This window comes from Mustela nigripes, chromosome 9 (genome assembly GCF_022355385.1).
Source record: "Mustela nigripes isolate SB6536 chromosome 9, MUSNIG.SB6536, whole genome shotgun sequence".
NCBI classification, from domain to species: Eukaryota; Metazoa; Chordata; class Mammalia; order Carnivora; family Mustelidae; genus Mustela; species Mustela nigripes.
The window spans coordinates 80972595-80987904 of record NC_081565.1 but is presented as its reverse complement, the minus strand read 5'-3'; the positions used below and the strand labels follow the sequence as shown (position 1 = coordinate 80987904).

The 15310-nt window shown below is 45.7% G+C and overlaps 1 protein-coding gene and 1 long non-coding RNA gene across 3 annotated transcripts in view; one reads left to right on the top strand and one right to left on the bottom strand.

The window, feature by feature from the left end:
• Positions 1-15310, top strand: part of ENTREP1 (endosomal transmembrane epsin interactor 1) — an 82456-nt gene that overhangs the window by 11835 nt on the left and 55311 nt on the right. Inside the window, exon 1 of one of the 2 annotated variants that reach the window (XM_059411897.1) lies at positions 6827-7275. The exons of the other annotated variant lie outside the window; for it this stretch is intronic. Within the exon in view, the coding sequence (XP_059267880.1) occupies positions 7021-7275 (255 nt within the window). The 5' untranslated portion in view covers positions 6827-7020. Of the gene's footprint in view, positions 1-6826; positions 7276-15310 lie in introns of those variants that run through there. 2 annotated transcript variants of the gene reach the window in all.
• On the bottom strand, positions 793-6771 carry LOC132025182 (uncharacterized). Its single transcript, XR_009406453.1, has 3 exons — positions 6695-6771; positions 4888-5050; positions 793-2414 (listed from the first exon to the last, which is right to left on the bottom strand). It is a non-coding gene; the product is annotated as an uncharacterized LOC132025182 (long non-coding RNA).

The following is a 15310-nucleotide window of genomic DNA, read 5'->3' as shown; positions in this document are numbered from 1 at the left end:
CTCTGTTGCCCTGGCTTCAGGGATTGTCTGAAGAATGGACAAATGAGCCACACTGTGCTAATCGTGATCCTTTTTTCTTTTCTTTAAAAAAAAAAAGATATTTATTTATTTATTTAAGAAGAGAGTGTGAAAGAGAGAGAGCGCGAGCAAACAGGGGGAAGGAGAATAGTGGGTAATACGTACTTCTTTCCATTCAGGCTGATCTATATTGGGCTGTTGAGTTTTGAGAGAAAGATTCTGAACAAATACACAGCCAACTCTTTCCTAACAAACCTACTGCTTTGGAGATGGTCTGGGTGGACTTCGTTTTGACAGCTGCTGAGGGGGGAACCCAAGGCTGCTCTTCATTTGATAGAATGAATTGTATGTTCTCATCAGGAGTTGCTCCTAGGGCTCAAGAGGAACAAGAACTTCCAGTGTTTCAGAAAGATCTTATCTTGGCCATGCCACAAAAATATGAGTGTCTCTCACAGGTGGAGTCTAGACAGCAATCGAGACAAGAAATCAGATGATCACAATATGGTGTGGCAACAACTATGATGGGAAGTAGAAGGTGACATGAAGCCCAAAGCAGGCTCACCTCACCTGTCTCTGGGGCATTCATGGGAATGTTGAGGATGACCTTCTGAAGCAAAGGAGCTCCAACCTATAATCTTGGGATGGGTAGAAGTGTCTCAGGGGAATGTGTGTGTATATGAGTGAGCACAAGCTGTTGGCACACAACAGTGTTCTTGGTAGAGGGAACAGCACATTTGAAAGCCCGAATGTACAAATGAGTTTGGCCCCAAGGACTGACATGTCAGGACGCCAGTTTATTAAATCAGGACAAGGTGCACAGTAAGAACGCATAGAACTTTCGAACACACTGAACTCACATCTGCTGCCAAGGGTAGCTGTTGTTTCCTGGCTCAGAAGAGCTGGAAGAGAGGTTCCGTATGCTAACACTTCATGGAGAGAAACTTTATTTTCCGCTATCCTTATGGACTGTTGAAACTGCGGCAAATAGGGACAGTGAGTGCGAAAGGCACAAGTTGAATAATTCTCTTCCTTTCTCCTCTTTTCTGGCCCAGTTAAGCCAAGGATCAACTCGACATACTCTTTGAGGGTTAGAAATAATGTGTGTAAAGCCCGGTCATGGCACACCGTCCAGCAAAGTGGTGCTCCTCTTCTAGCTCCCTAAGCTCTCAGTTTCCTCTGGTCTCATTTCCTGCCCCAGGAATGACCTTCTGCTGGATGGCTGACAGCAGTCCTTCTTGGGGAGTACTCTCTTCTTGGGGATACCCCACCTCTTTCTCCTGGGTGACTCTGTGGTCTGCAGTAGGTCAATGGCTAAGACATGTCAAATCTAGTGACTTTGTACCTTTCCCACAGTTAGGGCTCGTTAGTGCGGCAACACCCAGTGTAGGGGGGCACACACAGCTTTGTCTACATGGGCTGCACTAAGCCCAGGCCAAGTCTGTCTTATTGACTCTCCTGCAGTTTGTCAGGCATTAAAGCCCATCCTCTGACGCAATCTTTGGGAGACCGAGATGCTCTCGTCCATGAATGTTTGCGGGAAAGGAGAAAATGCACGCGGCCGCACATGCGCACACAGTCATGAAGGTACACTATTCTCACACAGCCCAGGGGAGCTTTTACTAAATATATCTGCATGGGCCTCCCCCTCCACGGCAGATCTCACCAATCAGTATCTCTGCACCTGGGGCTTCGAAATGGCATATATTTTTAAAGTCCCTCTGGTGAGTCTGAGAAGCCCCCAGACCAAGAGCGACTTCATGGAGGGGGCTGTGCAGTGGGGCTGCCACCAGGCAAAGGCAGCTTCTGGAGCCCATTATTACACAGCTCTTCCCTAAACATCTTTGTTTCCAAGTGGTGTAGGCTTCACATCTGCAGAACCAAAAGGCCTGTTCAAGAGATTTCCCCAGAACAGAGGAGTTGTCTCTACTCAAAGATGAATTGTAGTTTTGACTTCTACTGAAACTTGAATTTGCAGAAATCTCTATGACGAGGTCTCTCTCTCTCTCTAACACACACACACACACACACACTCTCCCCCCACCCCCACTCTTCCGAGGTACATTTTATTACATATGTATGTGTAGCTTGTCGCCCTTACAAGTTTATAAGCTATAATCTTTAGGGCAGTTGACTTGGATTGCCTTTTGTGAAAAGGATTTGCACTGGAGGGAGTTTTCAGCGTTTCATTTCAACAATGAGGAAAGTAGGGCTGCAGCTCGTCAGTTTAACAAACAAGTCTGTCTTGAGGCCAGTGGCATTAGAAATCTGCACCGCCGTTTCAGAAAAATGGAGTGCCCAGTCTGCCCAGCTCTGCTCAGCGTTTTCTTTCTTCTAGTCTCACTCTCTTAATTTAAAAAAAGAAAGAAAGGGGAAAAAAAAGGTCTGCAGCCGTTTCTCTGCAAAGGGAAAGGTAAAAGTGAAGCTGCTTCTCAATTTCCTTGACACAATCCTCACGCAACACTGTACCTCATGCAAAGCTAGGAGACCGTGGCATGCAAGGCCTTAAAGTTTAAAAATGAATCTCCACTTTTGTCCTGGGTATTGGGGGCCTGCGAGTTTAACCATTCCACACCCCAACTCATCTGCGTTTCTTGGCCCCCGCTCTCTCGATGGTCCGCTGAGAAATCCTGGTCCTAGAATGTTTGAACTTCAAAATCGCAGACCTCACTCAGGGCCTCCCGCGGATCATACAGCTCGGCCTGGAGCTGATGAAGCATCGTGAACTTGCACTCGACAGATCAAGTAACGGGGAGCTAGAGAAGCTTGGAACTGGCTCGAGATCACAGAGCGGAGGAGGGGCTGGAACCCAGGAAGTCTGGCTTCTAATATGGTGCCCTTTGCCTTAGACTGCGGTGGTCTATATCCTTCCTGGGCAGACGAGTCAGCTGTGCAACCCATGCCTGGCTGGGGACCCACAGAGCACCCCTCTCCCAGAGCCTATTCACGTCTCAGTTTGTGTTCAAACCAAATCCCCTACCTTCGCCTTCCTACTAGTCCCCTCTCACAGACAAATCCCCATGTAAAGATTCCGGAGTCCGAATAGTACTATCCACCATTCCTGTTTAGCATTGGTTAAAATGCAGGTTCCCAGGCCTCTTATCCAGAGCATGGGGTTGCATGGATGTTTCAGGAAGCCCATGGGCTTGCAGTTTGACATGCTCCCCGAGACGGTTCTGCTGTCCGTGGACCACACTTTGTGAAGCTGCCCCACATATGAAATGAGATCTTCTAGAGCCCTCCATGTCTTGCTCTGAGAAGCTCTTCTCTTTGTCAAATGCACAGTGCAGGAGCTGGAGGAAGGTTTTCAGGAACATTCTCTGAAGGGTTTCTGCAGCAGCTCTGCCTCCAGCAGGGAGTAGACACCTGCACTTAGCTGACAGCTGGGGGGCTGGTGAGGAGTGGGGGGAGCCGGGCAGTTTGTGGAAGGGAGTCTGGTGAAGCCTGAGGGAGAGAGCTTTAATTCCCCAGCACGGAAGGCTTGGAGTGGAAAATGGGAGTGAAAATGAGGTATGGGGAAGGGAAGAGTGGGTGGAAATTTCTCCTTGGAGTCTGGCTTTGATCTTCAGGAAAGCTGGCACCTCCATCAATGAAATGCCTGAGTCAAATTTTCCATGTGTTCTTCTTCACTTTGTTTATTTTCAACTTTTTTTTGATAAGGGCCTTATTAATATAAACTTCACATTCATCTTGATTGAGATACAATTTACGCATTTCAAGTGTACAATGCAGTGGTTTTTAGTATCTTCACAGTGGTGTGCCATCGTCACCACGATTGATTTTAGAACATTTTATCACCTCAGAAAGTAACCCCATTCCCTTTAGAGCTTGCCCTCCCCCCATTCAGTCTCCACACCCCCCTCGCCCCTTCCCCCACCCCAACCACTAATCTGCTTTCTGTCTGTATGGATTTGCCTGTTCTGGGGATTGCAAATGAATGGAATCATATGATACCTGGGCTTTGGTGACAGGCTTCGTTTAGTTAGCATAAACTCTTCAGGGTTCTTCGTGTTGTAGCAAGTACAGTACTTCATTCCTTTTTATTGCCCAAAATATTCCATTCTACGGATTACCGCATTTTGTTTATCCATTCGCCCACAGTTGGTTTGTTTCTACTTTCTGGCGCCCGCGAATCATGCTCTTGGTGTACAAGCTTTTGTATTCATTTCTCCTGGGTGTGTCCCCACGACTGGAAATCCTGGGTTTGGTGATAACTCTGTGTTTAACTTTCGGAGGAATTGCCAGACTGTTTTCCCAAAGTCCTCACTTCTGTGTCTTTTAAGACAATTTGAAACCAATGACTCCGAATCGTCCCCTAAGATTCCATTTATATACAGCCCAGCTTGACCCGGTGTAGCCAAAAACTTACTGTAATCAAGTGTTGGGGGATGCTGAGAGTCAAGCTTGGATTACAAAGTCCAACATTCAAATAGTGAAGAGTATATCTGGCCCAACCTTAAAGTCTGGGGCAGTGTTACTTGGATTTGTGTGTATGATAAGCAGAAAAAGAAGCTCACAGTTATAGACGGGGCTGGTAACAACAAAAAAGAAAACGTATGGTACTACAGTATGAAAGCTTGTAATCACCAGCTTTGGAAAAGGTGTAGTGTCTTGAAACTAGGGATTTTCATTACCTGCATTGTCATCTGTTTCTGTACGGTGGTGTCCCCTTCTATGTGGGAAATGTGCTCCAAGGAAACCACAGGTAGTGCCAAGACTTATGTACATACCGATGACAAACTTTCATTATAAATTAGGCACAGTAAGAGAGTAACAGCTATGACACAAATACAATAGGACAATGATAGCAATATACTGCAGTAAAAGGTGAACGTGGTCTCTCTTTTAAATTGTCTTATGTTTTGTACTCACCTTTCTTCTTGTGATGATGTGAGATGATAAAATTCTTACGCGATGACATGAAGTGAGGGGAATGATGTAGACATTGTGACCTAGTGTCAGGCTCTTATTGACCTTCTGATGATATGTCGGGAGCATCGCCTGCTTCTGGACAGCAGTTGACGACGATGGGTAACTGAAACCACAGAAATTGAAACTGTGGGTAAGAAAGGACTTCTGTACAGGGAAGGAGACTTTAAAAATTTAAGGGTAAAGTACTTAGAAATACTTTAAAGTATTTAAGCATAAAACACAGAGAAGTATATAAAATGTAACTGCATGAATTTTCTCTAAATGAACTTCACCCACATAATGAGCACCTGCCACAAGAAATGGACGGTTATCAGCTCCCCTGGAACTCCTGCCTTTCCATCAACTGGCCAAAGGGAAGCAGGATATCGAACTTCTAGCACCAGTATTCCCAGACACATAGAATACATTTTGATAGTACATTCAGGTGTCTAGAATTGATCACTGGAATAGATTCATTAAGCTGAAAGAATTTCTAAAGACAGACGTTTGATACTGCAAGGTGTAGAAGAATCTTAAAAAATGAAATATCTTTGGGTTTGTGTATAAAATAAAAGGTATAAACTCAACATAGAAGAAGATTTTAACATTCCCTGCAATTTAAGAACATGGGCTGTAAGATGTTTTAAAGTGCATGAAGCAATTTACTTTAAACATTTATCTTAAAATACAGCTCCCTGTTTCTCCAGAGTTTGAAGTTCATTTCCAAGAGGATTTCGTAAAAGAAGTCCTGGGGACTGTTAATCACAGGTGCTTTAATAATTCAAAAAGTGTATATGTAAACACACCTGCCCAGGGGCAATGCATCACTTTGTGGGTTGGAGTAAGTAATGACCAAAATAAATACAGCGTTTGCAAGCAGAGCATAAAAACAGATACACATTTCCCTGGGCTTACGGTGCAGGAGGTTGAATACCCCCACCTTACTGATAAAAGGAACAGCCTAATATTGAGACTGACTCTGCAAAGCGACACTGTCCTGCTTCTGAACCTGGAGAAAAAATTCATTATAATGTGTTCACGTATAAGAGCACTATCAAAACGTAAGAATCCTCGGAGCGAAGGGCATATACTCCTAGAGTAAATCTTTTTGCAAAAGCGAATCATTTTTTTTTTTTTAAAGCTCTAAGTGTGTCTTATAAGTTACCAAAAAGAGGTTAGGATTTTATTAGGGTATTTCTTTATTAGTTTGGGATGCTACGTTCCACCGGGTGATGCCTATTCTAGCTCAGGGGGCAAGGTGAGCCTCTGCCACACCCTCCGGGCCGCCCCCAACCCCGTTCTTTCTTTCTGGGTGGGGGATACTTCCAAGGTAACCTCGCGTTCACGCCGGCTCCCAACCTCGGTGCCAGGAAAGCGGCCCCGCTCGCCCGCCCCTTCCCCACCCCCCACTTCCAGGCAGCCGGGCGGCCGCGCAGTGTCTGCGCCCGGAAGCGCGCGCGAGCGGTGACTTCGCTCTCTGCCTGGTCCTTCCCCGAAGCCCGAAGACGTTTCCCACCAAGTCACCCACAACCCTTCTTCCAGCCATCTCCCCCCTTGCGGGGGGCCGGGGGGGGTAGTTTAAAGCCGGGCTCCCGTCGCTTTGCACTCGCCAGGGTCCTGACTTCCGCGGGACTGGAAGGGGGCGAGGGTCCGCGGCGCTCGCGTTCGGCCCCTGCTCGGCGCGCGGGGGACAGACGGTCAGACCGTCCCCCGCCGGCTCCGACGCGCCGGACTGCGAGGTCCCTCCTCGCCCCAGGGACCTACTTACCCAGTTGGGACTGGGCCCCTTTCCCGGACCCCGGGGAGCGGGCGCGGGCTCGGCGGCGTCCCGGAGGCGGCGGCGCGGCGCGGGCGTGCGGGGCGGAGAGCGAGGGCGCGCCCGGGGCCGGCGGGAGGCGGACCCCCCGCGGCAGGTGGGTGCGGCCGGCGGGAGCCCGGGCCGCGGCGGCGGCGGCAGCAAGTGGTTGGGCCGCGCTCGTTTCCTTCCCTCCCCCTCGGCCTCGGGGTCCGCCCGCGGTGCCCAGTGCGCGGCGCCCGCGGCTCGGCTCCGCGTCCCCTCCCGCCGCCGCCGGCCGCTCCCTTCCCCGCCCGTCCATGTCCCTGCCCGTGGTGCTCCCGGGCTCCTGCTGCCCTGTGGCCGGGCTCTCGGGCGGGCCGCAGGCCGGGGGCCCCGCCGCCGCCGCCGCCGCCGCCCCGGGCTCGGCGCTGCTGCCCGCTCGCCCGCTGCTGTCGCTCGGGCTGCTGCAGCTGATCCTGGGCTGCTGCATGGTGGCGCTGAGCTTCGGGGCGCTGTCGCTGAGCAGCTCCCCTCAGGTGAAGAACTCGTGTCCGTTCTGGGCCGGCTCCTCGGTGAGTGCCGCGCGCGCCTCCCGCTCGCCGGGGCCGGGACCGGGCCCTTCGCGGGACAGGGGGCCTCTGGGGGTCGCCTCCACCGCCCCGGCATTGCAGCCCCCGCCCAGGGCTGAAGTTGGGGAGCACAGCCCCTTAAGCCAGTTGAAGTTTTTGGAGACATTGAGGCTGGTGCGGGGGGAAAAAGGCTCAAAGAGAGAGTACTTCAGGCGTGAAATGGGTTGCACCTGGACGGTGTCTGCTCTTTGCAGGCTGAAGGATTTTGTTGTTCCTCTCAAGTTAGGAGGCTCAAATAGATTTCCCGCTCCGGGAGGCTGCAAGAATGGGGGTGGGTGGTAGGAAAGTAGGAGAAAAATGATTCAACTTCGGGCCGTTGAGTATTCACTTCTCCGGAAACACCTGCGGGGGGAGGACGGGCATTTGATCTGTTTCCACGGAGGTATCCACAGTGCCTGGCACATTAGCAGGTGCATTTGTGGGATGACTGAAGTGACAGCCTGACTGGAGCATGCCATTTATTTTATTCCACTTCAAGGCACACAGAAATGTGAAATGTATGGCGTGGGATGGCTCCACTCTAGCTGGGGACAAGTTCAGGAGGTAATGACAGGGTGTGTGCACACCACGCTGGTACCTGGTCATTAAAGGAGGGCCCTAAACAGCCACTGGATTATTGGAGGCAGGCGGACTGCTGTGCAGAATTTAATTCTCAAGAACTCCAAGTGTCCTTATGCGTGAGCTCCCCAAAGCCTCCAGGGCAGGGGGCAGCTCCCTGGAGATGTCTACCCAACTACCCACCCAGCGCAGCCGGGGCCCTGCTTCCTCTGGGGGGGGGGGGTTTGCTCTGGGGCAAAAGGGACCCAGCCTCTGGGGAAGGCTACTGCCTTCAGTGTCGGTGGACTCCAGGTGGCTCCTCACCCTTCACTCCTAAAATGTCCTAGCACCTAAGGCATCCAACCTCTTGAGGTTTGCTGGGGATTGAGAGACTTGGAAATCGGTCTTTGTGGAATGATTGTGGAAGATGGGTGTTTGAAAGTAAAGGAACTTTTTATGAAGTAACTAAATCTGAAAGCTTGAAGAAGATCCGTAATGAATGTATGTGCCGAATAAACATAAAATGGTCCTTTTGTGGGTCCACGCATACCCAGATTCAAGAGCCAATTCTAAGACGATAGGGAGAACTAATTGCACCCAAAGTAGTTGTTTGAATAAGAACATCAAGAACATTAAGTGCTGTGAGCCTGGCCTGACATTTTATACCTAAATGGATGCCAGTCTGCTCTCCTTTCGAAATGCTTGGACACTGGATGGGCCCTTGCTGTGGAGTTCACGGTCTGTTCATGGTGCTCGAGGAATCCCCCCCTCTTGGCCCCGCCACTGGGCTCTCCCCACAGCCTCCTGGCGTCTTCTTTAAAACAACAGGGTCGGGATTAGATTCATTATGCTCCCTAGTCCACTTGTCAGACTAAATTCAGCCAAATGGTGGATGCATTTCGTTTCTCTAAATGCCACGGACCAGAAGTGAATCTTGCATACATTTGTAGGGATTTTTTCCTTTATAAAAACTGTAATCTCTTGTCTTCTCAAAGATAGCTAGTTTAGGAGGATTTAAACCTATTTTTTTTTCTCTTCTGAAATCAAACCCCCAAATCAGTGTACTACTGTAAATTACTTCAGAGGTGAATGCCCTTCGATGTCAGTCAAGCCACAGTTGGATTTGATGAAGTACATATAGCTAATAAATAAACAAACAAAATAAAAAACGGCTCTTCCTGGACCTGCTGGCTGGGCGTGTCCTTGTTATCTAGGACCTAGCAAAACAGAGCAGGGAAAGATCAGTGACTTGGAACTTTCTTTTCTGTCAGCTTGTTTTCCACACCCTACCCCTCAGCTCTACATGCAAAGCTGCAATTGTTCATTATGCTTCTTTTTTGGTGACCTGTTTCTGAGGTTGACCACAGAATTTACAAAACGACTGTAAAAACAGCAGAAACTGCATGTCCAGTAAGACTGGGTAGAAGTTGAGGATGGCATTAGGCACCATGACCATGGCGTTTTAGGAAAAAAATGTCACCAGTAACGTGTAACTTTTGAATTTATATACATGAGAGAGACTTTAGGTTTGTGTGTTCGTTTTTAACTCTGCATTATGGGAATTTTTTTTTTTTTTAAGATTTTGTTTATTTATTTGACAGAGATAGAGAGGGAACACAAGCAGGGGGAGTGGGAGAAGGAGAAGCAGGCTTCCTGCTGAGCAGGGAGCCCAATGTGAGGCTCAACACCATGACCCTGGGATCATGACCTGAGCCGATGGCAGGTGCTTAACAACTGAGCCACTCAGGCACCCCTGCATTATGGGAAATATTAAATTTACTCAAACATTGTTCAGTGAATGCTCCTATGCCTCTTACCGGGCTCCAACAACTGTTTCATCTCTGCCTCTGGCCGGCTTTGTTGCTGGCTCTGTGTGTTCTGATAGTATCGGAAGGATGTTTTAAGGGGGGTAGGAATGAGCTCCATGATGCTCCCTAGGCCATTTGTTGCATTAACTTCCCACATTATTTTGAAGCAAATCTCAGATATTACACCATTTCATCTGTAAATCGTTCAATATGGGTGTCATTTTGAAAAGAAAATCTAAACAGAAAGAAAATATAAACAGAATAAGGAGACTGCATTGAAGTGACCAGGCAGGTCTTAAGAGCACCCCCCCACCCCAACTCTTCTTATGAAAATTTTATATCTCACCATATGTAGAAAGAATAGTATAACGAACCCCTATTTACTCATCATCCAGTTTCAGTAGTGAATCAACCCATGACCGCTGGTCACCCACACCCACTCCCCTACTGGATTATTATTATTTTTGAAAGATTTTATTTATTTATTTGTCAGAGGGAGAGAGAGCACAAGCAGGCAGAGAGGCAGGCAGAGAGAGAGGAGGAAGCAGGCTCCCTGCTGAGCAGAGAGCCCAATGCGGGGCTTGATCCCAGGACCCTGAGATCATGACCTGAGCTGAAGGCAGCAACTTAACCCACTGAGCCATCCAGGCGTCCCTGGTCCTAGATGATGATGATTATTTTTTTTTTGGGGGGGGTACTAGATTATTTAAAGGCAACTCCCTGGTATCATAATTTCAGCCCTGAAATATTTCAGTTTGGATTTCTAAAAAGAAAGCAGCTTAATAGACAAAGAAAGGGCTCAAGAACACATTATAATGTACTAATATAAAGATAGCTAAATTGAGGTTTTTATGAAAAAAGCTTAAAAATTATGACTGGAGGACAGCAGGATTTAAAAAATATATATATATCAGCTTTATTGAGATATAATTCACATTCCATACAATTCACCTATTTAAGGCATGCAATTCAACAATTTTTGGTGAATTCATGGAGATGGGCAAACATCGCCATAACCAATTCTAGAAAATTGTCATCATCCCCCAAAAAACCCCCACCCCTCACTTCCCCCTTGATCCCTTTGGCCCTAGGCAACTACTGATTATTTTACTTTCTGGTTCTATGGATTGTTCTGGATGTTTCATATGGACAGAATCATCCAGTATATGGTCTTTTGTGACTGGCTCTTTTCACTTAGCATAATTTGCAAGGTCCATTCAGGTTATGGCACGTGCTTACGGCCCACTTTGTTCCTTCATTGCCTAATGAGATTCCACCATATGGACACGGGATGTTTTATGTCTCGGAAGTGTTGCTGGCATATGAAACTAGGTAGTCGAGTGGTAGAGCCAGCTTGTCTAAGGTTACTTTGGACCCACGATGGAACACAGTGGAAGGATATCTTCATCTCCAAACTCTGAATGACCATGACGTGCCTTCCTCTGCTCTCAAGATTAAACTGGCAAATCTTTCAGAATTGTCAAGTCCTATTAAGAGTCTTTTTCCTTACTTTACATTCACACCATCGGTAGTTTGAAGAGAGTGTTTTTAAACATACTCATTGTTTTTGAGCATTCTGTGATCATTTATTTTCTTCCTGGTATTGGGTAATGACTTAGTCTACTATTATTCCTGAAGGGCATGGAACTAAGAGGTTACCACTTTTAAATGCATCCCAATGTTGGACCCCAGGGAGGTGGCAGGAGAAGAATCTCCAAGACCATGTTCAGGTCATGGTGTCCTGATTTTTTATTTGGGAACACATTTAGTTACTACCACACTACACTGGATTATTGAAAGAGTAGAGGATTGCATTGGTTTGTATCTTCTCCTTCAAAAACCAAAATTCCTTACTCTGATGACATGTCCTTGGGAGATATTTTAGGCGAGTGGTAGAGAATTGGTTATTATTAAATTTTGCTCTTTTCTGGGAGCCTTGACATCCTTAATATTATCTGCATACATCTCTGTTTGAGTCACTGACCTAAACTCATGGTCCCCGCCCCCCACCCCATTTGAGTCTGTAATTCTTTGTCAAGATTCTGGTTCCTTATAAAGAGACAGACATTGGTGAGCCTTCAGATAAGACTTTTTAAAAAAATTGCAGTGATGAAATATAAAAAAAGAATGAATGGTTCAAAGGAGAAACTAACTAAAAAATTCTGAAGTCTTTACTAGTTGAACAATAGTAAATACATTTTTTTCCTATCATAATCATCAAATGCTACTTCAATATTTATGGGCCATTTTAAATATAACTTTAGTGATGATTTTTTGATGTTCTTTGATCCTTTATTTTGCGTGGCAGCAGAGTGGCATTGATAAATTCTTGAGTAAGTCTTTGAGCCTCTCAGCTTCATTTACCTGTCTGTAAAATGGGTGCATTGATTCTTGCCTCAGAACTGACTTTGTGAGGGCGTAATTAGACAACATACAGAAACACTTGCTGCTGGGCTCTAGTACCAGGCCTGGCATGTAGCTGAACCTCTATCAGTGTTTTTTAAATATCAAGGCAATATGTAATCCAAGTAAAGTGAAAAGGCCAGTTTTCTCGGGGACATTCTGGTAACCATCATGTATATGTTAGAAATATCCAGGTGGCCACTTTCTCAGTCTTTTTAATGAATCATGCTGGACAGATAGGGAAGCATGATACACACCAATACATATAATTGCACACACACATTTTTTTAAATTGCCAGTGTAAAAGCTGTATGTAAGATTGATTGTGGAGAGGTTTGACTCTTGTGTGCTTAATTCATAAGGTGGACATGGTACATTTACAGCTTGGGTCTTTTTATCTCTATGTTCAGATATAGCAACTTTTGGCAAACAGTCCAGAACATTTTTGCCCTAAGGCATGTTCATGGATAGCAAAGGAAAAATAGGGCAGTAAAATAATAAGCTTTTGTTCTTAATGATTTGATTTTTCAGTTGGGAAATTAAGGCCCATTAACCACATATGGTGGGTAACAACGATTCTCGTGTCAAGTATCTTGGAATCCTTCTTTGCAATATCTTTGAAAAAAGAAAGGCCTCTGCTTTTTCCTATAAGCTGTGAGGAATGGGTTACAAGTGAGTGAAACCAAAATTATAATAAATCTCATTATAATAACATAGAGATAATTCAGCATTAGAAAATAGGTGCTTGCCTGTTCATTCAGGACAAGTTTCATCTAGTACTGGGTGGAAAGAATGCTGATGAGGTTGCTTTTTGCTATTGGTAAACTCTTTTAGGAAGCACAAGAGTGGAAAATGTATTTAGGCTGAAATAGTCATCTTCGAGCAGGTTTACCCCCCCATTTCTGATCTTCATTCATTTATTCACCGTCCATTCATTCATTTGTTGACTCTGGCCATAACTAACTGAGTGACTCTGGGAGCCTCGAATACTCAAAGATCCAAGCCCTCATGGGATTACCAGTGAGTGTAAAACACAACCAAACAAGTAACACCGTTGTGGTGTAATGGGTACTGTGGAGGGCCAGCATTAAGGGACCTTCCTGTCCCTTCTGATGGAGCTCCAGCTATTGCTGGATGGAGGTATTGAATCCTCTGGCTCCTTTTCTCCTTTCTCTGACCCTTCTTGCCATTTATGAATTCCCCCAGCCCCAGATGAAATGGGAGCATCATTTCCTAAGTCTTAAGCTCTTAAAAAGTCGTCCCCAACTTCTCTTCCACATTCCAGCGGATTCTAACTGATCAGTCTCTGCCTCACCTCTCGCAGGGTCCCATGAATGTCGTAGGGTTTAATTGGGCTTGGAGAATGGGAGAAGTTGAGTAGAAGTAGATACATGCCTTTGTTGCCAGGTTTAGGATGGAGGTGGCTGTAACTACAAGTCCCACTTGCAACAGGAATGTAATTTCTTATATCCCTGTAAAGAAGGGTGGTTTATAGAAATCCCGTTGGGATTTAATGTGAGCGTGTGCTGAATCTGTAAAACAATTCAATGGAAATGTATTTATTACCTTTAAATAGTTTGCCTTACAATCCATGAACATGGTATATATTGATTTGGGTCTTCATTTAATTCTGCTTAATAAGGTTTGTATTTCTTCCTACTGGGTCTTAAGTTTCTTTAAGTTCATAAGTATTTTGAGATTATTGATATTTAGTATTTGTCAAATACATCTTGTACATATTTTTAAAATTATGTTTTAAGTTTAGTTTATTGTTCATATATGCAAAACCCCCTCTCAAAAAACAATAAAGATAGCTTAGTCCCTTTACCCCAGAGACCCTTTATTTTATTTTATTATTATTTTTAAAGACTATTTATTTGCTAGAGAGAGAGAGAGCAAGAGAACAATCAGGGGGAACAGCGGGCAGAGGGAGACTCCCCACTGAGCAGGGAGCCAGATGCAGGACTCAACGCCAGGACCCTGGTGCCATGACCGGAGCCGAAGGCAGCCACTTAACTGACTGAGCCACCCAGGTGTCCCAGAGACCCTTGATTTTAAATGACTATTGTATCTGTCATGATCTACTAGATAAATGAATATATATATATATATATATATATATATATATATATATATTTTACCCCTCTCACCTTAGCAACCCTATTACTGGGATTATATCCAACAGAAATAAAAAGCACTTGTTTTTAAGCATTATTTGGCCATGGATGGTTACCCTAGCTTTCATTGTGAGGGCAAAAAACTGGAAATAGAATGCTTATCAATGAGCATGAAAATGATTGAATGCATTGGGCAAATGTACAAAGGAATGTCATGTAGCCATTAAACAGAAATGAATGAGAGTTATTCCAGTGGACATGAAAACATTCCCTTGAGATATTTATTGAGAAAGAAAAAGAAGAGAAGGAAAAGTATCTTCTATGACCCATTTTTTATAAAAGTTCACCTCTGTGCATGTGTCTATGTACACATACACGTTTGTCTAGTAATAAGAATTTAAAGAAAAATCTATACATGTGTAAAATAGATAAACACACCAAATTGTTCATGTGGGTGAGGGGGGCGATTGTGTGGCTGATGGGGGAGGTGGAGAGTAGAGCTGAGGTCTCTCACTACTTTTTTAATGGGAATTTATGGGCCGGGCTGGGCACCTCATTTTTAAGATAATGTTGATTTAATGGAAAAAAAAATATGTTCCAAAAGCTGAACCACAGGGCTCTGCATTAAGAGAGGCAGGGGTTCTAGATAGCAAATCCTAACTGGTCATTCACATCATATTTATACTTTAGTGAAGTGGGCAGTTTGTGTTTCCCTCAAGGGCAGTCAACTGTTTCAGTTATGTTTTTACAAAAATAGTTGCATTTCCTCAGCTGAGTCCAGTAAGCCGCAGGGCGGGCAGGCAGGGAGCGAGCGTGCACACACACACACACACACACACACACACACCACCACCACCGCCACCGCCACCGCCACCACCGGAGCCAGCACTGGAGCCAGCACTGGATTGTAGGGAATGTGGAGGAATTGCTACAGTCACAGCAGGGGAAACTTTTTTTTTTTTTAAAGATCTTATTTATTTATTTGACACAGAGAGATCACAAGTAGGCACAGAGGCAGGCAGAGAGAGGAGGGGGGGAGGAAGCAGGCTCCCTGCTGAGCAGAGAGCCTGATGCGGGACTCGATCCCAGGACCCTAAGATCGTGACTTGAGCC